This window comes from Symphodus melops (assembly GCF_947650265.1).
Source record: "Symphodus melops genome assembly, chromosome: 20".
NCBI lineage: Eukaryota > Metazoa > Chordata > Actinopteri > Labriformes > Labridae > Symphodus > Symphodus melops.
In genome coordinates, this window is record NC_136710.1 from 20,133,224 (window position 1) to 20,155,665 (window position 22,442).

Here is a 22,442-nt window from a genome sequence, read left to right on the forward strand (position 1 = left end):
TCTCTGGCAGGAGGATTCAAAGTCGCTCTGACACGAGAGCGCCTATCGATTAACGTGAGTCAGGGACGATGACGCCTCACAGAGGATCATCTTTAAGGAACGCACCTTTTTATTTCTCCTCCTGACATTTGGACCGAACACAACAGAAAACAGGCGGCGTGAAGGTTTCAGGCGTATTTTATTTATTTAATTAAATCCTTAATATAAACTCACATTTCACGCACACGCTCAGATGAAGGTGAGGTATTACTAATCTCCACGCGGTGACATAGAGCAGTGAAAGGCTGAATAAATGAATAAATATCAAAGGAGGCCTTGAGCAGCTCAGCCTTGGTTTATTATTACCTCAGAGGGAAATTCTGTTCATTTGTTTTTAATTCGACGGTTTATCTCATTTAAAGCTAAACACTTCTTTAATAACCGACGTAATGAGAGGGTTTGCATCGCTGCGATCACGGGCAGAAAGATCGACTGCAAGCTTCGCCTTCAACTAGTTTGATGATGTCGGAAAAGTTTCTTCTTCGTCTGTTTTGAGCGCGTTCGATTCAGGCGACACACAGGTGACATGTGCAAAGCAGAGGGAGGTTTTACGAACTGGATCCTGACAGAAGGGGGGTGAGCAGGATTGGGACAGGAACCAGGACTGTTCTGAACCAGACATAAAGGAGGCCATCATGCCAGAGTGTTCTCTAAAAAGTTATTTCCTGTCCCAGCAGGATGTCAGGACAGACGATTACTCAGAAGTCTCGAGCTTCTGTAGGTTGAAGGTAAAATTGAGTTGAAATGAGCTTTCTGTCTTCAGATTGATTTCTTCCAGTCTCATCTCATCCTGACACTTTCTCCTTGTCAGCTCTGACTCACCAATATCCAAACATTAAACTCCTGACATATTCACAGCATCACCAGTCTGCTCTCTGTCTCAAACTTTAAAAGAGTATTAATACTAATATAACTCAGAAGTGAAGAAAAAACTGCACCACTGGAGTCTGTCTCCTGCAGTGAGTCAGCCTCCATAGAGCTCTATGTTAAGATGTCCAACTTTACAGCTGCAGTTCCTCCAGTGTCCACTAGAGTCTGTCTCCTGCAGTGAGTCAGTCTCCATAGAGCTCTATGTTAAAATGTCCAACTTTACAGCTGCAGTTCCTCCAGTGTCCACTAGAGTCTGTCTCCTGCAGTGAGTCAGTCTCCATAGAGCTCTATGTTAAAATGTCCAACTTTACAGCTGCAGTTCCTCCAGTGTCCACTAGAGTCTGTCTCCTGCAGTTCGCTCCGTTAATGAGGTCATGGTTTTTGTTTTAATGCATGTTTTCATTACTTCCTGTTTATTTTGTAGTTTTTTTACTCACCCATGCACGCCTTGTGAGTCAGCCCCGTCCTCATTACTCTCCCCTGATTGTCTGTGTGTTTTATCCCAGTGTGATCTCTTCCTGGTTTTTTGACCTGACCTTTTAGCTTTCTCCTCTGGATTCGTTTGCCGCCTGTTTTTGCCTTTGCTGCGTAGCTTACCGAACCTTCCACTTCATTCAACATGTCATCCTCTGAGTCTGCTCAGTCTTGTGCTCACCGTTGTAGCAAAAGGAGATTGAAAAAAACCCACCCGTATTCTCTGCCTTTGACTGGAAGAAAACACCATTATCCTCCAAGAACATTTTGCTCCCTGCACGCCAGTCTCCGTCACACTCTCTTATTCCACTTAGATGAAGCACCACTTACTGCCCTGAGAATGAGCATTGGACGTCAATGACATAAGGTGTGCATTCATCTGATGTATAAATAGTTCTTGGAGGTAACAGGGTGGAGGACGTCGGAGCCACTCAGTCTTTCATCAGCTGAAAGTGAAGATGAAGAGGCTTGTTATTTTGCTCTGTGCTCTCAGAATGAGCTTGTTTGGGCCATCATTTGATCAGCAGGTATCTCTGAGTGAACATGACTTAATGAAGCATCAGACAAAGAAAAACATCAATCGTTCCATCTGAATGTAGACTACTGTGATTTGTGTGACAGCTCGTGGAGCAGAACAGAAGCTCTAATCACTCATTTATCACCACACCACAATCTTCATTTATTATTCATTTATTTCGTCATCCTCTGTGGTTTGCGTTTTACCGGCTGCACATCTCTGTGATGAACATCTTCAAATGCATCATACTTGTTCAGTGAGTCATATCCATGCACTGCACTTCAGACATAAAAACCAACGTTGACGTAAGGATTCAGTCGGTTTGTCTCACTTCTCCTAAAGGTTTCTACTTTCTGAGGCTTGAAAGGTGAAAGGAGACTTTTAGTGTCTTCTTCCTTTTCAGTGCAGCTCTATTTATAAAAAGTTAGTCTCTGTATGATTAAAGGCGATTAGGCGCTTTGAAGGCCGTTTTGGACGCCCCTGGGTTTGCCAGATATGAGAGCAGTTATCAGGTGAACAGGTGTTGCAGCGATGGAAGCGGGCAGTGGAACTGCTTCAGATAGAAGTGATTGTACCCGAGCTAAAAAGCCTCTGCATGTTTCTAATAAGCTCCAGCAGCAGAAAGCTGCTCAAACTAGGATCAATGTTGGAGATGAAACATGGAGAGAGGTTAGAACGCAGAAAGCTTTACAGACCCATGCAGAGCTGGCTAAACACTGAAGATACAGTGTCCACAACATGCAGAGCTGGCTAAACACTGAAGCTACAGTGTCTCTACATGCAGAGCTGGCTAAACACTGAAGCTACAGTGTCCACCACATGCAGAGCTGGCTAAACACTGAAGCTACAGTGTCCACCACATGCAGAGCTGGCTAAACACTGAAGCTACAGTGTCTCTACATGCAGAGCTGGCTAAACACTGAAGCTACAGTGTCCACCACATGCAGAGCTGGCTAAACACTGAAGCTACAGCGTCCACCACATGCAGAGCTGGCTAAACACTGAAGCTACAGTGTCCACCACATGCAGAGCTGGCTAAACACTGGAGCTACAGCGTCCACCACATGCAGAGCTGGCTAAACACTGAAGCTACAGCGTCTCTACATGCAGAGCTGGCTAAACACTGGAGCTACAGCGTCCACCACATGCAGAGCTGGCTAAACACTGAAGCTACAGTGTCCACCACATGCAGAGCTGGCTAAACACTGAAGCTACAGTGTCCACCACATGCAGAGCTGGCTAAACACTGAAGCTACAGTGTCCACCACATGCAGAGCTGGCTAAACACTGAAGCTACAGTGTCTCTACATGCAGAGCTGGCTAAACACTGAAGCTACAGTGTCCACCACATGCAGAGCTGGCTAAACACTGAAGCTACAGTGTCCACCACATGCAGAGCTGGCTAAACACTGAAGCTACAGCGTCCACCACATGCAGAGCTGGCTAAACACTGAAGCTACAGTGTCTCTACATGCAGAGCTGGCTAAACACTGGAGCTACAGCGTCCACCACATGCAGAGCTGGCTAAACACTGAAGCTACAGTGTCCACCACATGCAGAGCTGGCTAAACACTGAAGCTACAGTGTCCACCACATGCAGAGCTGGCTAAACACTGAAGCTACAGTGTCTCTACATGCAGAGCTGGCTAAACACTGAAGCTACAGTGTCCACCACATGCAGAGCTGGCTAAACACTGAAGCTACAGCGTCCACCACATGCAGAGCTGGCTAAACACTGAAGCTACAGTGTCCACCACGTGCAGAGCTGGCTAAACACTGAAGCTACAGTGTCCACCACGTGCTGACCTCTAAAGAGTTCATGTTGGATCCTTAGCGTCATCATGCAGGTTGTAACTTTTTAAACATTCATAGTGTGTCAGTGAAAGGTTGCAGGTGAACAGCTGACTGGATGTGATGAAGGCAGGTGAGCAGCTGACTGGATGTGATGAAGGCAGGTGAGCAGCTGACTGGATGTGATGAAGGCAGGTGAACAGCTGACTGGATGTGATGAAGGCAGGTGAACAGCTGACTGGATGTGATGAAGGCAGGTGAGCAGCTGACTGGATGTGATGAAGGCAGGTGAACAGCTGACTGGATGTGATGAAGGCAGGTGAGCAGCTGACTGGATGTGATGAAGGCAGGTGAACAGCTGACTGGATGTGATGAAGGCAGGTGAGCAGCTGACTGGATGTGATGAAGGCAGGTGAACAGCTGACTGGATGTGATGAAGGCAGGTGAAGGTGAGCTCCTCTCTCTCTGCTGCTCGTCACACTGAAACACTGACCACAATCTGAAGTCACCAAAACAAACAATAAATATGCCCGTCCAGCTAGCTAGCTTACCAAGCTAGCATGCTGGACCCCCCTGGGCTCAGGTGTGTTTTTACCTCCTTGATGGTCGGCGATGGAAATTCCCTCGTTGAAATGGACGCTCCAAAGTGACGCAAGTTGAAATTGACGAGAAATCGCAACGACGGAAATTCGGAAGTTGAAATTGACGAGAAATCGCAACGAAGTTGGAAATGAAATCACACACATCCTTCACACTCACACGCTTGTGTGACTCACCTGGAGTCGTCTGAGGCGGGGATCGAACCCGGGTGTCCACGTTGCCAGGCGGAGTCCATCACCGCTCGGCCGTCTTCAGCGCTGAAATCTAAAGAGAGCCAGAGCGTGGAAGAAGATGAGAGCAACGCTGAACAAACTTTATTAACAACAATGAAGAGAAACAAAGATGGCTGACTTCATCAACCAAATCAGGTTCCCACTGACACACCTTCAACCAGCACACACACACACACACACACACACACACACACACCTTCAACCAGCACACACACACACACATACACGTATACCTGTTTTCATGGTTACCTCTGTAACCCTCATTAGCTCAGTTGGGAGAGGATCAGGCTTTCAGTCTGAAGGTTGTGGGTTCAAATCCCCCTCAGTCATAGTCCACTTTGATGCTGGTGTGTTTTAGTGACGAGCTGATCGATGAGTTGTTTAAAGACGCTCACAGCTGATTGGCTGCTGATGGTTTCACACTGATTAGCTGTGACTGAATCAACGACTGTCGGCCTCTGAAATATTTGAAGAGACTTTTAGGACTCAGACCAATGAAGGGTTAGACTCTTTAAGGAAGTCCTGAACCCACAAGACGAATGCTGAATCCTCTCAGACCATCAGAAAGACTCACTGCAGGTTTAGCTCAGTATGTAGGGAGGAGGGTTAGAGATCTGAAGGTTGTGGGTTTGAATGCTGTTTGTTCTGGTTTTATTGTCTCACTTTAGCTCTTAGTCGGGTCAGAGATGATAGATAGTGTAGATAATGCACGAGTCTCTAACATGAACTCCAGATAATTAAAGGACCAATCAGAGAGCTGCTCTCTTCCTGTGTGATCATGAAGGAAACCTGCTGTGTTGAAGCTTCTCTGACAACAATGCAGCAGCCAGTATGTCCTCCTTCTAACTTTAGATTCTGCTCCTGAATGCTCTGGATCTGATTGGACCAGAGAAGGTAGGCGGGGCTTTGAAGGCCGTTTTGGACGCCCCTGGGTTTGCCAGATATGAGAGCAGTTATCAGGTGAACAGGTGTTGCAGCGATGGAAGCGGGCAGTGGAACTGCTTCAGATAGAAGTGATTGTACCCGAGCTAAAAAGCCTCTGCATGTTTCTAATAAGCTCCAGCAGCAGAAAGCTGCTCAAACTAGGATCAATGTTGGAGATGAAACATGGAGAGAGGTTAGAACGCAGAAAGCTTTACAGACCCATGCAGAGCTGGCTAAACACTGAAGCTACAGTGTCCACCACATGCAGAGCTGGCTAAACACTGAAGCTACAGTGTCCACCACACGCAGAGCTGGCTAAACACTGAAGCTACAGTATCCACCACATGCAGAGCTGGCTAAACACTGAAGCTACAGTGTCCACCACATGCAGAGCTGGCTAAACACTGAAGCTACAGTGTCCACCACATGCAGAGCTGGCTAAACACTGAAGCTACAGTGTCCACCACATGCAGAGCTGGCTAAACACTGAAGCTACAGTGTCTCTACATGCAGAGCTGGCTAAACACTGAAGCTACAGTGTCCACCACATGCAGAGCTGTGTGAGAGGAGGGGGGGAGACAGCTCTCTGTGATGATTTACCGAGAGTTAGAAAAACGAGATCGAAGGATGAGGATGAAGGCTGAACTGAGTGTGTGAACAGTGAAAGTCTCTGTGCTGTTTAAACAGTGCTATCTCTCTTCTTGGAGCTGTGACTGGTTCAAATGACTAAATCAACACCAGTCAAGTTCTTCACTGATTGGTTATTTTTGTCCACGTCATTACTGACATTAGAAGGAAAACGTCTCTTTCTCAAACAACAAATAACTTCTATTCATTCATAGTTTGCTTTTATCCCGGCTGACGGACGTGACCTTCCCGGTGTTACGTCGATGTGAGGGACACGCCCCCTGCACACAAGACGAGGGGGGTTCAGTGATATTTATGATCTCAGTCTCGGAGCACTCTGGTCTCAGGTCTTGGTCTTGGTCTGTGTGCTCTTGACTACAGCACTAATGTTGATCTGTTTAGGTTCCCTGCTGTCAGCCTCCGTTTTCCCTTTTCAATTGTAGCAAAGGAAGACATCCTCAAATGAAATTGCATGTTTGCAGAATGATTGTTTTTTTTTCTTTTTTAAAGAACAAACTGTAAAAGAATCTGCCTGAAGCTCGTCATCAAACAGAATATATCACTCAAAGATTTTTAAAAAGAAAGACTGATCTGTAAAAAGGTACCAGAAGACAAAAGCTCCCCACGAAAAACAGAGGCAAACGGGAGTTCGGCTGCTCAGAGGGGAGAGTGCTTGAAATGTTAAAATCACAATTCTTCCTTTTTGAAGTTCACTGGGATGGGTGGAAGAGAGCCAGTTTGATTAGGAGGCTAACACGATGAGGAGGAGGAGGAGGATGAAGCCTGTGGTGGGAATAGACACGCCTCACTCTGAGCTGGTTTGTTTGACTCCAGATAAGAAGCATCTGAAGTCCTCGAGCTGATCGCCTCTCATTTCTGCAGAGCTGCATTCTCACGCTGCATTAGCAGCTAGCTTAGGGGGGGAAAGAGAGGCTGGATGTGGGCGTGCTAATTTTACACGCTAGGCTAATGTGTCCAGTTACCAAAGGACAAGACAACAACACCAACTGCTTCATCCCCACAGCAACACAACCAATGAAATGAAAGCTCCAGCTTTCAGCTGCAACTGCAACTTTCAACGTTACAGATGTGGCGTTACAGACGTGGCGTTACAGACGTGGCGTTACAGACGTGGCGTTACAGACGTGGCGTTACAGACGTGGCGTTACAGACATGGTGTTGCAGACTTGGTGTTGCAGACATGGTGTTGCAGACGTGGTGTTGCAGACATGGTGTTGCAGACATGGCGTTGCAGACATGGCGTTACAGACATGGTGTTGCAGACTTGGTGTTGCAGACATGGTGTTGCAGACGTGGTGTTGCAGACATGGTGTTGCAGACATGGCGTTGCAGACATGGCGTTGCAGACATGGCGTTGCAGACATGGCGTTGCAGACGTGGCGTTACAGACATGGCGTTACAGACATGGCGTTACAGACATGGCGTTGCAGACGTGGCGTGTAAGCCTTCAGTAACCGCTGCATCACTTTTAATACCGTCTCTTTCATCTAAACGTCGGCTGTGACCGACGCACTGGTGCGACTTAAATCCCAGTATGACACGCACGCCATCACCACTGAGCGTGCAGCTGCTGCCATCACACTGCACACAAACTCCATTCACTGATGTTTGAAAGCTGTGTGAATACGAGCGATGCCGTCATGAGGTCATGAGGTCATGAGGTCATGAGGTCATGACGCTGCATTTAAAGCAAACGGTGGTTTACTGGTCAGTAAATGAAGCTCTGTGTAACGGAGACTGGTGGGACAGGGCCGTCATCATGGAGACACGGCGTCCTTCCTACGCTGTCACCTGAGTCCTGCACCCGGGTCACCATCTAGACTTCTCTTTGGAGTGAGACCGCATCGTCAGCTCCCTCTGAGAAAGACGTCTAACGAGCTGTTTCAGCCTCTTTCTTTATTTAACCATCAAACCTTCCTGTCGGTTCACTCAGGCATGAAAACAACATTTGACTCCAATGATCGGGACAACATCTGCTCACAGCTCATCACGCCGTTCAAACGGCTAACGGCGAGCTGTTAGCTGAAGGCAGATGACTTATTTATACACGCCACATGTTTTCAGAGTGCTCTGTGTGTTTGCTTTGTCGTCTCTGAAGAGGAATCAAAAGTGGCAGCGACGCCCCGCGTGTGAGGAAGACGCTCAAACACTTCCCCTCCGCTAACGTTATTAGCAGACCTGTCTGGGGAGCACGCCACACTTCACACGACGACGCGAACAGGCCCCAGTTCTTATCAGGATGCTGAGCTGCATCCCCGAACGACTCCCGAGTCTGCGTGAAGTTCACCCTCCTCCTCTGCTGCTCGGAACAAAAGAACTCCTCCTCGCTCTCGACTCGGCTGCGGAGCGCGGAAAAACGGAGCGAGTTATTCTGAGGTATCCTGGAGAGGGAGATGTTTGTTTGGATTATCACATCTCCAGAGGAGACGCTCGCCTCCCTCAGCCAATTTAGAGTTTGCCCTATAGGCCGGAAATCTTTTGCAGAGTGGATAAGTTAATTAAGAACAGTGAGGGGATGATAACGGCCTTGTATTCTGCTCCCGCTGAACAGTAATTGCATTTGATGCTCTGCTTTGTGGCGGGGGGTCGTGGTGCATCAGAGGACTGTGTTCAAAGCAGATAAAAACACCTCATTACTGTGAGAAAAAACCAGACTGGAACAGAGCCAGCGTCTCAAACGTCTCCCGAGCAGATGGGTCCACAACAAAGCAAACTTTCGCCTGGCGTTCCCTTCCGGAGATCGACCTTGGGATCGGTTTAGTTTTTTCTTAAAACTCATAAACGGCCGTGCAAATATTTGTACTTCCAGACCGGTCTGAATAAAAAACTCTATCTGGGTTAATAACATCCTCCGAGGATCCACACAGCTCGTTTCATCTCCCCCCCCCCCCCCCCTTCATGAACTCGCCAGCTGCCTCCAGCTCCATGAGGCAGACCAGGTCCCAGTCTGAGGACCTGTTAGCTAGGATCAGGACCAGCTCCCAGTCTGAGGACCTGTTAGCTAGCATCAGGACCAGGTCCCAGTCTGAGGACCTGTTAGCTAGGATCAGGTCCAGGTCCCAGTCTGAGGACCTGTTAGCTAGGATCAGGACCAGGTCCCAGTCTGAGGACCTGTTAGCTAGGATCAGGACCAGGTCCCAGTCTGATGACCTGTTAGCTAGGATCAGGACCAGGTCCCAGTCTGATGACCTGTTAGCTAGGATCAGGACCAGGTCCCAGTCTGAGGACCTGTTAGCTAGGATCAGGACCAGGTCCCAGTCTGAGGACCTGTTAGCTAGGATCAGGACCAGGTCCCAGTCTGAGGACCTGTTAGCTAGGATCAGGACCAGGTCCCAGTCTGAGGACCTGTTAGCTAGGATCAGGACCAGGTCCCAGTCTGATGACCTGTTAGCTAGGATCAGGACCAGGTCCCAGTCTGAGGACCTGTTAGCTAGGATCAGGACCAGGTCCCAGTCTATCCTTTGCAGCCCTTATGACCTGTTTCACTGCTGCAGACTGAACAAACTAGCGGATCAAGGTTTACACCCGGAGCAGAAGAAAGCCTCTTCGTCGCCTGACGTCTTCATGAACATTAAAGTTTGGAAACGCTTGATGAGGTCTGTATTGATTTATCGACCTCGTCTTGGCTCGCAAGCAGCCAAATGCAGCCAAACATTGTTACAAATATTGGTTATCAGCAGGTACAATCCAGACATATCGACGTGAGCGTGCACACGTTTCCCTCGGTCGTAGAGGGCAGAGTCTTGTTATGTTGCCCGGCCTGAGTGCTCATTGGTTCTGTCAGTATGAGCTCATTAGTATGGAGGGGATGGAGGGGGGGGGGGGGGGGGGGGGGGCTCACTTTCTGCTTCAGCTAAAAGATACAAACATTTACCTTCTCTTCAATTACTTTTCACTGGATCCAATCTGACTGAAATTGACACGAAAGCTCGCTCCGTGCCTGCTCTCATGGAAATGTTAATATTGGGCAAAGAGAGGCTTGCTGAGGTTGAACCGGTCTGAGCAAACCAATCGATCTGTTTCTGAAAGGAGGGGAGTGGTGATTGGGCTCGGCTGGTCATGATTTTTTATGTCCAGTTTGATAAAAAGAAACAGGCTGCAGCTGAAAGGAAGTAAGAGTATTAAAAAATCCCCAAAACTTGGAAAAGAAATCGCTGTGGATATTTTCCTCTTGTGTTTTCACACTACGGGCTGAAGGGTTCCTTTAATCCTGCATGACTTCTGTTTCTGTGCATTCGGAGGGAGGCAGAGGGGCCTCTGAGAGAGACTCCACATTTTTTCCAGAAAGGAATTCTGAATCTTTGTTTATTCATTCACACACTTTAAGTGATCTTATTTCAGGACCCCTCCCTACTCGAGCCCGGAGGAGTCAGTCCTACTTTTCCCCCCGCTAGAAATAATAAGCTCTGTGCGAGCTCAGGGAATCTAATCCATGAACAATATTTACAGGTGTAGTGTTGAAAGAGTAGATATGGCATTTCACATGAAGCTCAATGATGACAGTGATAACCAGCTTGTATCAGTAATGCTCACATGGATGAAAAGCAGTTGACCTGTTTACAGACAGATTGGACACTTAAAGGAAACTTTACACAACAGAGAACTTTAGAGTTTTGAGTGTGAAAGAGTCCAGGGTCAGACTCCGGTGTCTGACTCTCAGAGGACGCATTCATCAGACAGCACGGCCTCCAAACGCTGAACACTCTGATAGTTAAGCTCCAGGCGCCCCCTTGTGTCTTTGAAGTATAATGCAGTTCATCCACTCTTATTTCTTCTACGTTCACGACAGACAGACAGTCCTCTAAAAGCACAACATATTCCAGAACATGCAGACTACAAACCTTCCTTACAGTCACCATGGGTTTAATTCAACCCCCCCCCCCGACACAGCTCAAGCCATCTTATAACGCTTCACTCTCAGAGTCTTGTCTATGACACGCTCTTATTAAGAACAGCAAACAGATCAAAGGTTCCTTCAGTTTGAACAATAGTTTGCAATGTGAGAGACAACAGGAGAGAAAAGGATGTGAATAATGTGCAAAGAACGACAGAGAGAAGGCGATAAACACACGCAGCCTCCAGCTAACACAAATACTTCTTAAAGGTCACATGACCTCCTCCTCTTCTTCAGGTGAAATCAGTGTCCTCGCTCCTCTTCATCATGTGTGTGAAGTGTGTTGTTGTAAATCCACTCTGATCCTGTATTTCATCATGTCTATAAACCCCTCTATTTCAGCCCTGCTCAGAACAGGCTGTTTCTGTGTCTGTAGCTTTAAATATGTAAATGAGCTGTGTCTGACCACGCCCCCTCTCTGGAAGGGCTCGGGTGTACTCGCTGCTTTCTGGCTCCATGTCCTATTGTTTACGGTGAGAAGGCAGACTCAGAGGGCAGAACAAACACCTAGCTGTGGGAGTGTCACCCACCTGGGGGAGGGGCTACTGCCCTTTGTGATGTCATGAAGGGAACATCTCCAAACGGCCTGTTTGAGCACACATTTTCTGAGACGTGGAGCAGGCAGAAGACGGAGAGGATGGACTTTTCTCATCCTTGGGGGGTTTGGAGACAGGGACAAATGAGGAAGAAGATTTTAAATAATATGTGACCTTTAAAACAAGCAAAGAAACCCAAGTAGAAACACTTTTTGTCGCTGCTCTGTCACATCGACTTTATTATCGTACTTTGTCCCACTTTTCTGTTGCGTTAATTTAGAACAAATGCTCGAAGATTTATGACAGAGAAGTGTACTGTAAGACTTAAAAATACACCTCCCTGCGATGAGACGGCTGGTGCAACACTCTCCTAAAGTTACAGTTAATCTGAGTGATGTAAAAGTGAATTATCTCTGAGTACGAGGACAGATGAGAGATGTTTGAATGCCAGCAGCAGAGTTCAGTGAGGGGGAAGCAGGGATAATTTCTACTGTGCAGCTCAATATGACACATGGTGTTTGACTTGTGATTACGCTGATCCTCTGAGTTATTCCCCTCAGGTGGAGAGACGCTGCTGATGGAAGACGAGGAGGAGGATGAAGAGAGACGAAGACAGAGGCTGAGACGGATCTGGATTTAGCTGCGGAGAGGATTCAGTTATTGCTTCTCGTCTTAAAAGATCAGAGGGTTTAAACCAGAAACACAAAGATGAACTTGTTCTTTTCAGTGTTGTTTGTATTTTAAGAAACAAGGTTGATCTTATTTTTATGACACTCTTTTTCTAAACTCTCTCTCCTCCTTGGTCCTAAAATGTCCTAAAAGTATAGGACTATTTCATTGGTAGATTAATCCACATTTCATGTATCCAAAGGTTGATTCTATAAAATCCTGTCCTCCATCTTCCTCTAACATGTGTCTCTAGTCTGTCTCCAAACCCCCCAATGATGGGAAAAGTCCATCCTCTCCGTCTTCTGCCTGCTCCACTTTTCAGAAAATGTGAGCTCAAACAGGCCGTTTGGAGATTTTCCCTTCATGACATCACAAAGGGCAGTAGCCCCTCCCCCAGGTGGGTGACACTCCCACAGCTAGGTGTTTGTTCTGCCCTCTGAGTCTGCCTTCTCACCGTAAACAATAGGACATGGAGCCAGAAAGCAGCGAGTACACCCGAGCCCTTCCAGAGAGGGGGCGTGGTCAGACACAGCTCATTTACATATTTAAAGCTACAGACACAGAAACAGCCTGTTCTGAGCAGGGCTGAAATAGAGGGGTTTATAGACATGATCAAATACAGGATCAGAGTGGATTTACAACAACACACTTCACACACATGATGAAGAGGAGCGAGGACACTGATTTCACCTGAAGAGGAGGAGGAGGTCATGTGACCTTTAAGAAGTATTTGTGTTAGCTGGAGGCTGCGTGTGTTCATCACCTTCTACATCCTGCGATGACGCGGTGCACACAGATTCCCTTCCGCGCATGCGTATTACATCATGGTGACTCGGTCTGTTCCAGCCAGGGAAGTTGTGATATAGTAATAGAGTTACATTTAAATTAAAACAAATGGGTCGTTAAACACGGGTTTGTTTCTCCTCTTTGGACTCTACACGCAGAGTTTATAGGACAGAAACTGAAGGAAAGTCATGACAGCGAACGAGGATCAGGAGGTAAGACCAGCCGTTAGTTAGCCAGCTAGCTGCTGCTAAAGGCTAACATGCTATCCAGCGTGACTGTTAGCATGTTAGCCTGAAAGCCTTTCTGCTCATTATAGAGCAGAGTAAATCACCACTTTTCTTTGTATTCAATATTCAAGACTTCTGTTTAGCATAAACATCAGTGAGGTGTGAGTGTCACGTCTGTAGCTGCTGTTAAGCTCTGATTTATAGCGGAGAGTCTGCCTCGCCGTATTCCGTTTAAAATGTTGTTAAATTAAGATTTTAGGTAAAAAGAGAGACTTTGATTGGGCAAAAACGAGTTGAATTATCTTCTAATGACTTAAAAACCTTATCGGGGAAATTCGGCCTGTATGTGTGTTATTACAGGTAGATATAATGTTAATTAAATAACAGTTTACCAGAGGCCACCTGCCTCCACGGCCTGTTAAACAAAGGCTCTCAGCTACATGAAGGATGTAGTTGGTCTGTGTGTTTTATCTGATGTCTTTAGGATTATATCTGTGTTTGAGAATTCAGTGACAAGGTGAGTCCTGGTTGTTTCACTGTGTTTTTAATTCACCTGTTTTTGAATGGGGTTTGGTGGGCTGAGGTTTGTTTCTGCATCTTCTCACCTTGTTTCTCTCTCAGATGGAGCTGGAGGCTCTGCGATCCATCTACGAAGGAGACGAGTGTTTCAAGGAGATCAGTCCGGTTTCCTTTCAGTTCAGGGTGAGTACGGTCAGATGAGGAGGAAGGCTGGATGAAGCTCTGCCTTTAGCTGCCTGAATCACGAGGAGTCATCGTGATGTTTTGATTCTCTTCTTCAGATAGGAGAACTCGAGGACACCAAAGCCTTCCTCCTGGACTTCAGCTGGCCGGAGACGTACCCGGAGACGTCCCCACAAATCACCCTCGATGCCTTCTTCAACAACAGAATGTAAGCTGCGTGCACAGCGTTGATGTTCTGTGGCGTGCAGGACAGCGAGGTCGTTAAAAAATCTCAAGGGAGACGTCTAATAAAGGCATTAATTAAATACAAAAAAAACATGCTCCAAAGGGACATTAAAGAGTGAAATGATAGTGAGCTTTCAGGTGCTAAACGCTGTGCGTGTCTCTCCAGCTCTGCAGAGACGAAGCAGCTGATCCTGTCCAAGCTGGAGGAGCAGGTGGAGGCTAACCTGGGCACGGCCATGATGTACACTCTGTTTGAGTGGGCCAAAGAGAACCAGGAGAGCCTGATGGAGAACCACAAACCTGTGGTCACTGCTGTGGTCAGTCTGTTGCACCAACGCCACAACTTAAAGACCCGTCAGACGGGGAACAAGCAGCACTGATGTCACAGCGTTCTGTGCTGGAGGCCAGCGCTCCACGCTGGTCGTATAATCCAAACAAAAACACGGCCCCTCATGTGCCACCTCCTCGCTGTAAAGACTCTCACTGTTGATAACTTGCAGACATTTCTGGTCGTTGCAGACGCTGCTGTCGAGTAGTGACGTGACGACCGCCGCCTCCACCACCAAGAAGAAGGAGAGGAAGGAGCAGCTGACGAAAGCTCAGAAGAGGAGGATCGTCAGCAAAACAGGTTGAGCGGTCGCTCGTCTCGCGGCTTCTGTTTACATCTCAAATCAAACACGCCGGGTCTCGATGGTTCCACGTGCAGCAGGAAGGAGAGGCTCACTTCCTGTGCAGCCGCTCTGATGCACTCTGACTTTCGTGACACATTGAAATGTGACTCGAACCTGCAGAGCGTCCAGACGTGGACTGAGCACGACGTGTGGCGTCTAAAGCACGCCGTCTTTGTTTCAGACAGAACAGAACTCTGTTCTTAAACTTTTCATCTTCACCCCAAATTCAAACCACGTTTAATCTGTCGTACGATCTGTCGCTCTTCAAGTCAAAGCTGAAGGAACACTAACGTGATCTCTGCTTCCAGATAACAAAGGAGAACTGCCAAGAGGATGGAACTGGGTGGACGTGATTAAAGTGAGTGCTTTTCCCCCTTTTCACCACAAGGTGGAGCTCTACATCTGTGAAATGCATCCTTAACCTTTTCCTTGTTTCCTCTCTCCTTCTCGTCCCCTCGTCCTGATCCTGCAGCATGTAAGTAACAAGCAACAGAATGAAGTGAAAGTCACAGCCCGGCTCTGGACCCTCCTTCATCATCATCATCTTCATCTTCTTCTTCTGTCTCAGCTGAGTAAAACAGGCGGGAAGGACGAGGAGTAGCTCGGCTCGCTGTGACCTGCTCAACTCGTCTCCGTGCTTTCACATCCTCCAACATGTCCGCCCCGGGGGGCGGGGACTCCTCTCTGATTGGTGTGTGTGAAGAAGAAAACTCGTCTGTTAAATAACCCGCTCAGTCCGCCGGCGGGGAGGAGCGTGCCGGACAGCTTCCTGTCAGCGCCGCGTGTTCAGACCGACGAGCCGTGTGGATGTGTCAAAGTGTCCGGAAGCTTCCTGCTGTTACGTTACCGTGTGACTGTGGAGGCAGAGGGGTTTTAAAAACAGGAAATGTTACACCTGTCACCTGTCTCTTCTTCTGACAGCTGATTGGTCGGCCCAATGTTTGAAAAACGTGACATTTTTATATTTAAATAAAAGCAGATGTGTGGAAGTGTTGTCAGTTTGAATCATTCAGTGAGACTCTTTGAAGGTCTCCTCTCAGAACAGGAAGTGGTCTCAGACCGGGCGGTCTCCTGAAAGAAAGAAAGACGGGTCAAGATCATCTCGCCATCGCTGAGATCAGAAGAACGCCGCTCTCTAAAACAACAAATCACTTCAAGTCATTCAGAACGACCTTCCCGTGTTTCAGACGCTGCACGCCAGCTGGGGAGCGTTCACGGGTACTCTGGGCTCGTTTAACGTGGTCTTGACTGAGTACGTGTTCAGCCCTGTGAAAGCGGTGGACGCACGCCACACTTCCAATCCGAGCTTCAACAACGCTTCTTATTCCAGATCATTAAAGGGCCGATGCGTCACTTTCACTAAATGACCCCGCAGGTCGCTAGGCTAACTGCACGCTCTCGCTGGCGTGCTCGTACGTCCACGAGCGAGCATCTATATTGGCCGGGAAATTCTCACGCTCACGAGGAATCTGATTTCCTCGTGAGCGTGAGTGAAGCCATCGGCATCTTTTATCCCAAAATAAAATACAATCTAATGATGTGAGGAAGTGACGTACTGCCCCTTTAAAGAGTCACTAATCCTCTGTTTACCCACAATCCTCTGCTGTCAGGGAGCGTTTACCTCATGCTGAGCTGCTGAACACAAACCAAATCCAGCTGGAGCGAGGGGGCGGGGCCATTTATTCTGTGATGTCAGCAACGCTGAAGGCGTGGCTGCAAACCAAACTCGAGGAAAGGGGGGGGGGGGTCTAGACCAGGACTTCAGGACTAGACCCAGACCTTTACAAAGAGGACATGAGGCAGACGCAGGTTTCCTTGGGAACATTTCGAGGATGTTGGCGAGCGAGGTCGGCGGTTCAGGAAGACACGGGAGAGCAGAAGACGACTATACTCAAGTTTAATGAATATAAAAAAAAGAAATGTACACGAGTGAAAACCAACCAATAAAAACAGAACACAAACACGAGGCGTTCTTCCAGTGTCTCTTTGTAAACAGAAAAGCCGCGGCGCTCGCTCTCTACACCACATGATCGGACACTAACTCCTCCTCCTCTCTTCGTTTTCAGGGAAATAAAAACATCTGGGCGGCGGCGGCGGCGGCGTGACGCCGAGGATTCTCGCAGCACGTCCGCTCCGCTGATTCGTAATAAGCGCTGCGGCTACAGACGGCGTTCGATTGTGCTCTAACAACATCACGAGGACTGACGGTGGACCCGCCCGACGCCGCACTACCTCGAGCGGCGGTCCTTTCTGTTTTTGTCCAGGCTTTTGTCCATCGTCTTTTCGTTGTCCCCCCGGCACTTGGGGCAGAACCACTTCCCCTTGGGTTTGTACGTGAGCCCCACGCACGAGAAGTGGAACCACTCGATGGGGCACTGCTCGTTGTCGCAGCCGATCATCTCGCCGTACGACACCTGCTCGCACAGGCAGTACGTGGGCTCGTTGGGGTCGATGGCGAAGTCGACGGGCGAGGCGTCTCGCTCCTGTTTGCTCTTACGCTTCTTCTTCTTGGCAGACTTGGCCTTCTTCTCCCGGGGCGGCGGGATGGACAGCTCCTCCACGGGGTCGTCCACCAGAGAGCCGTTGGCAGACGGGTGGCTCGAGTCGCGGCTCTCGCTGTTCCGTTGGCGTCGAGGTCGGCGGGCCGAGGTGCGTTCGGGAGCGGGGGAGTCCTGGACGCTGGAGCGGCGCTCGGCGGGGAGGCGTTCGGCCTCGCTGGGCTCCTGCAGGGACAGAGAGTGAGAGTCCATCTGACGGGAGCGGTTCTCCACCAGCTCCGTCATCTGGGTCACCACGTGGATCTTCTCGTCGCCGAGCTCCTGGCTGACGATGAGCGCCCGCTGCAGCTGGACCTGCAGACGCTTCCTCTGAGCCGCGTCCTGCTCGCCTTTGTACTTCTCGAACACTTCATCCACCTCCTTCAGCACCTCTGCGGAGAACACGGGACGCAGACGTTAACGCAAGAATGAAACATGCAAAGAAAACACATCAGCTCCAGATCCTGTTTGTGTGTTTGTGTGTGTGTGTGTGTGTGTGTGTGTGTGTGTGTGTGTGTGTGTGTGTGTGTGTGTGTGTGTGTGTGTGTGTGTAGCATGATGATCAGAGTGTAAACTTGCATCATCAATGAAGTGATCAGTACACAAGTGATGGGAAAGCTCGGCTCAGAGGTTTCAACCTGACACCACAAACATCCATCAGGAGCCAATCATGCAAAACATGAAGGACGTCGTCTGTAAACATTGGAGGAGGAGGAGAAGAAGTGGGCGGGGCGAAGCTGCAGGAAATGACGTCGGTGAGATGTTGGGGAGGAAGGAGGGGGGGGGGGGTTCAGAAGAGGAGCTCTGCAGCTCTCAGTCGACGGTGTGAGCCCTGCTCGAGAGGTCTCCATCTAAAACAAGCTGAATATAAAGTCTGCTCCTTCTCTCGATGTGCGCGAGGTGTGAAGGAGGTCACGTGACACCGAGGGCGGCGCGTCAACATCAGCAACAATGAGGGTTGTTTTTACACCTCCTGGTTCCTGCTTGTCACCGGGAACATGAAGGAACACATTTCATAATCTACACAACCCTGTCCGTGCTCAGTCTGTATATCGGCATGCATTAACAGAACCGAGGAGCCTGTTCCAGTTGATTCGGTGTTTTCACGGTAATCCTCCCCGGTAACACCACAGTGGGCGGTAGTGTGTACATACTGAAAAAGTTGGGATTTAACCATTTAATAAAGCTAGACTTGATTTACATTAATGCCGAATTATTCAGTGATCACTAATGACTCATAATCGATCCTGGATGAGATGATAGATTATGTGTCCGGAAGACACGAGGACAGAATAAGACATTTGAGCATTTTTCAAAGGGAGTTTGGTGCAAGGCAAAAAAACCAGCACGGACTCTAACCGGGCTTTTCCTCCTTATGGCATGCTGACTTCTTCAAAAGCAGAAATAGATCATGGAAGTTGTCGAGCACATTTCGGTTAATCGAATAGATGGTTTTGGTTGTATTAGCTGTACACACAGAGGAGAAATGGGAAGACAAGGGTCGCGCCTGCTCCACCATTTCAGCTCAGCCTGCCGGACCTCTGTTCATGTTTGTCTGTTTTTAAACACACACACACACACACACACACACACACACACACTGTTGTTACCTTGATACTTTGCGTCGATCTCTCGGAGCAGGGAAACATTTCTTTGTATGTCCAGAGGCAGGGACTCCACACAGTCCAGGTAATCCTCCACATAGTTGACCAGTTGCTGGGACTTGTCGGTGGTCGGGTAGTGATGGCCTAACATGGTCTCTGCGATGCATAGAGGCGCTCACACTCTCAGGAGGAACCGGGAAAAATATCCTGTCAAAAAATCCAAATGCTTGTTGTCGACTTTGCAGCTTGTAGGGCAGTCCCAGGCAGCAGTTCACTTCAAACAAAACTCCAGCCACTGCGCATGCGGGAGTATTTTCCTTATATGGTAGTGTACAGTTTCCTCGCGCTTGTCGTCACGGAGGGCGGGACCGGATGGGTTTGAAACAGCGGGATTGGCGGGGAGTGACCTCATTATCATAACTTTTTTTTCCCGGGAAATTAAACCAATGAAAACACAGAGCTTCCACAGTTCAGACGGAGCCCAAACTAAAAGAGATGTTTTAGTTTAAAAGGCGGACACATCTTTAGATAAGTGTACAGACATTTAAATTCAACAGATTTTACGCCTCGTTTAAATGATGTTTTCTTACTTTTGACAGCAAACAAATTTAGGTTCTATTTTCTGACTTAACATTGAATTTAAAGACACACTTTAAAATGTAAATCTTCACTCAGCACTATTAGAGAGTAAAAGTTATTTTAAAGGGGACATAATATACCTTTTTTCCAAACACTCCCTCCTGTGTTCTAACTGAAACATCAGTGTTTCTGAGCTTTGGTCCAAATATAAGATGAATCCAGCAGCAGAGGATGTGACCCTGTAGAGACCAGCTCTCTCTGAACGCTCCGTTTTGGTGTGTGTCTCTTTAAATGTAATGACCCCGCCCCCTGAGTTTTCCCGTAGACATTCCTCCTTTGTAGAGAGAATAAAAATGGTTACCCAAATAAATGTTCAAAGACACTGTAAAAATGGATTCTCATAATATGCTCCCTTAAACAACAGGTGGCTCATAGTTCTCCCAGCAGGCCGATAACACAATTAACTTGGTCGTATGTATTTGAATGCAGGTGTCTAAAAGTGGCGTGGGAGGAAGAGCCTTCAGTGATCAGGACCGTCTCCTACCTGTCACAGTCCGAGGGACGGACGATGATGTTTTAAGAATACACTCATAATGAACTGAAACATATATATATATATATATATATATATATATATATGTCCCAGTCACAGCGGGAGCTCCACATACACACAGGACTGCGCTGCCCCTGCTGGCTCAGATAATCCAGTCTGTCAATCAAAGAGAATGACCAGCTCTGTTATTATAAAGATAAAGTGGGTTATGATTTAGCGCTTGTTAGCAGTTAATTAGCTAACTGTGGCTAACAGGTTGTCAAATAGACTTGTTAAAATGCTGAATATCGTTGAATCTGACCCAGCGCGTCGCAGGGCCGCTGCTTGTCAACAGGCCAGTAGGGGGCCCCAGAGGGCTGACATTCTACCATGACATGTCACCTCTCTTTGGGCTGACAGCATTCACCCTTCATGTCCTGCTGAACGCTGGTGGATGGCGCTCAATTAACTGTTGCCGAACGCTTCAACAGACTCTGGAGTGCTCGGCCGCTTATAAATCAGGAAATAATTAAAGTCATAACTATTGATACATGAATTATTATTTTTAGGATTCTGTCTTTTAACTCTGCTGTATTCTTTTATTTGTTTTTAAATCTTTAAATGGTCTCGCCCCACCTTACCTCTCTGAGCCTCAGGTCAGCTGACCAGCTGCTCCTGGAGGTACCGAGGTGTAAGCGGAAGCTCAGAGGGGATAGGGCTTTTTCTTCTGCCGGTCCCAATGTTTTAAGTTTGTGCTTTTCATGGATGTACAGCACTTTGTCACAGCCAGGGCTGTTTAAAGCGCTTTATAAATAAAGTTGAGTTGAGTTGATTTCTCGGCGTGTCAGAGGGGAATTCGTTGACCTCTGGAGAGTCTGTCAGCACAGCTCACATTTAAACACCGTCTCTGTAAACCTTGTGATCACACCAAAATGTGTGATTCAGGGGAAATAACTGTTTCCTCTTTTCTGTGTCACATGAGGTCAGGAAATATCCTCTCTGATTGTTCTATCACTGCCAACAGGAACATTAAAACCTGTGAAAACTCATCTCTCTTTACTCCATTACAAAATAAGACTTATTACTGTATGAATCTGTTTACTGTTAAAACGACAATCTGTCCAACACATGCTTCTACAACAGACATTTAGAGTTTAAAGTAATACTACATCTGACAATCATATTTACCGCTACAAATATTATTAATATTAGTAACACGTGCTAGTTTTGAAGGACCAATCAGAGAGCTGCTCTCTTCCTGTGTGATCATGAAGGAAACCTGCTGTGTTGAAGCTTCTCTGACAACAATGCAGCAGCCAGTATGTCCTCCTTCTAACTTTAGATTCTGCTCCTGAATGCTCTGGATCTGATTGGACCAGAGAAGGTAGGCGGGGCTTTGAAGGCCGTTTTGGACGCCCCTGGGTTTGCCAGATATGAGAGCAGTTATCAGGTGAACAGGTGTTGCAGCGATGGAAGCGGGCAGTGGAACTGCTTCAGATAGAAGTGATTGTACCCGAGCTAAAAAGCCTCTGCATGTTTCTAATAAGCTCCAGCAGCAGAAAGCTGCTCAAACTAGGATCAATGTTGGAGATGAAACATGGAGAGAGGTTAGAACGCAGAAAGGTCGACGATTCTTTTTAACCAATCAACAGACAGCAGACTGTGTGTGTGTGTGTGTGTGTGTGTGTGTGTGGGTTGCACAGTTTCGTTTCACTGTCGGAGGGAACACGCGACCTTTCGCAGCACTTTTATCGGCCTGTGTTTCTGCCTTCAGTCACTTTCGTTTCCTGAACATTTACAGGAGAAGTTTGAAACATAAAAAATAGTACCTCTTATGGACACCAGTGTTTCCGGCTAGAGCTTTCAAAATAAAACAAAAACTTGTCACGGGTTAACAAACAGAATTTGCTTGGATGGAGAACCCGGTTCTGCAACATTTCTTAAATTGTTTGAACATGATTGACTGACACAACTCCTCTCTTTATTTCTTTATAATGCAAACTGTATAAACATTAGCTATCTAGTTATTTATTCATTTGTGTTCATTTATTTTGTCTTTTTTAAAGGTTTGTTTTGGGGAGGTCCCTCCCAGCAGACAGACACGCCATCCAGCCTGTCTCATGAGTCTCTTCATGATTATCTGTACATCTTTAATCTTCATTTTCATCTCTGCTTTGATAGGTGACCTTTTGTGTTTTGAGAGGCGCCTTCAAATAAAATGTATTTTTAATTTTATTGTTAAACGGGTTATTTAAAATACACGATTACTAAGTGATTTAATAGGAAGGATTTTATGTAAATACATTTCATTAAATCAATGTTTGTGTCGCTTCATGTAGATGCTTTTATTTCTCAAGTCGCACTTCCGGTGACGCAGCTTAGCT

The 22,442-nt window shown here is 47.4% G+C and overlaps 2 protein-coding genes across 2 annotated transcripts; one reads left to right on the forward strand and one right to left on the reverse strand.

Annotated features, from left to right (window-relative positions):
* The first annotated feature begins 12,962 nt into the window (after window positions 1-12,962).
* rwdd (RWD domain containing 4) lies at window positions 12,963-15,795 on the forward strand. Its single transcript, XM_079371816.1, has 7 exons — window positions 12,963-13,193; window positions 13,830-13,910; window positions 14,009-14,118; window positions 14,302-14,452; window positions 14,655-14,763; window positions 15,115-15,164; window positions 15,279-15,795. The coding sequence occupies exons 1-7, from the start codon at window positions 13,170-13,172 to the stop codon at window positions 15,405-15,407; spliced, it is 654 nt and encodes a 217-aa protein (XP_079227942.1). The 5' UTR covers window positions 12,963-13,169; the 3' UTR covers window positions 15,408-15,795.
* An 886-nt stretch (window positions 15,796-16,681) lies between these two features.
* ing2 (inhibitor of growth family, member 2) lies at window positions 16,682-19,278 on the reverse strand. Its single transcript, XM_079371814.1, has 2 exons — window positions 18,954-19,278; window positions 16,682-17,735 (listed from the first exon to the last, which is right to left on the reverse strand). Exons 1-2 carry the CDS (start codon window positions 19,096-19,098, stop codon window positions 17,035-17,037), a joined length of 846 nt encoding a protein of 281 aa, XP_079227940.1. The 5' UTR covers window positions 19,099-19,278; the 3' UTR covers window positions 16,682-17,034.
* Between the last annotated feature and the right edge of the window lie 3,164 nt (window positions 19,279-22,442).

Excerpts from the sequence above, each read along its gene's own strand:
- ing2 (XM_079371814.1), bottom strand. The coding sequence starts at position 19,098 with ATGTTAGGCCATCACTACCCGACCACCGACAAGTCCCAGCAACTGGTC. Across the intron at positions 17,736-18,953 it reads GATCGACGCAAAGTATCAAG|AGGTGCTGAAGGAGGTGGAT; the intron begins GTAACAACAGTG and ends TGTTCTCCGCAG.
- rwdd (XM_079371816.1), top strand. The coding sequence starts at position 13,170 with ATGACAGCGAACGAGGATCAGGAG. Across the intron at positions 14,453-14,654 it reads AACCTGTGGTCACTGCTGTG|ACGCTGCTGTCGAGTAGTGA; the intron begins GTCAGTCTGTTG and ends TGGTCGTTGCAG. Across the intron at positions 15,165-15,278 it reads ACTGGGTGGACGTGATTAAA|CATGTAAGTAACAAGCAACA; the intron begins GTGAGTGCTTTT and ends CTGATCCTGCAG.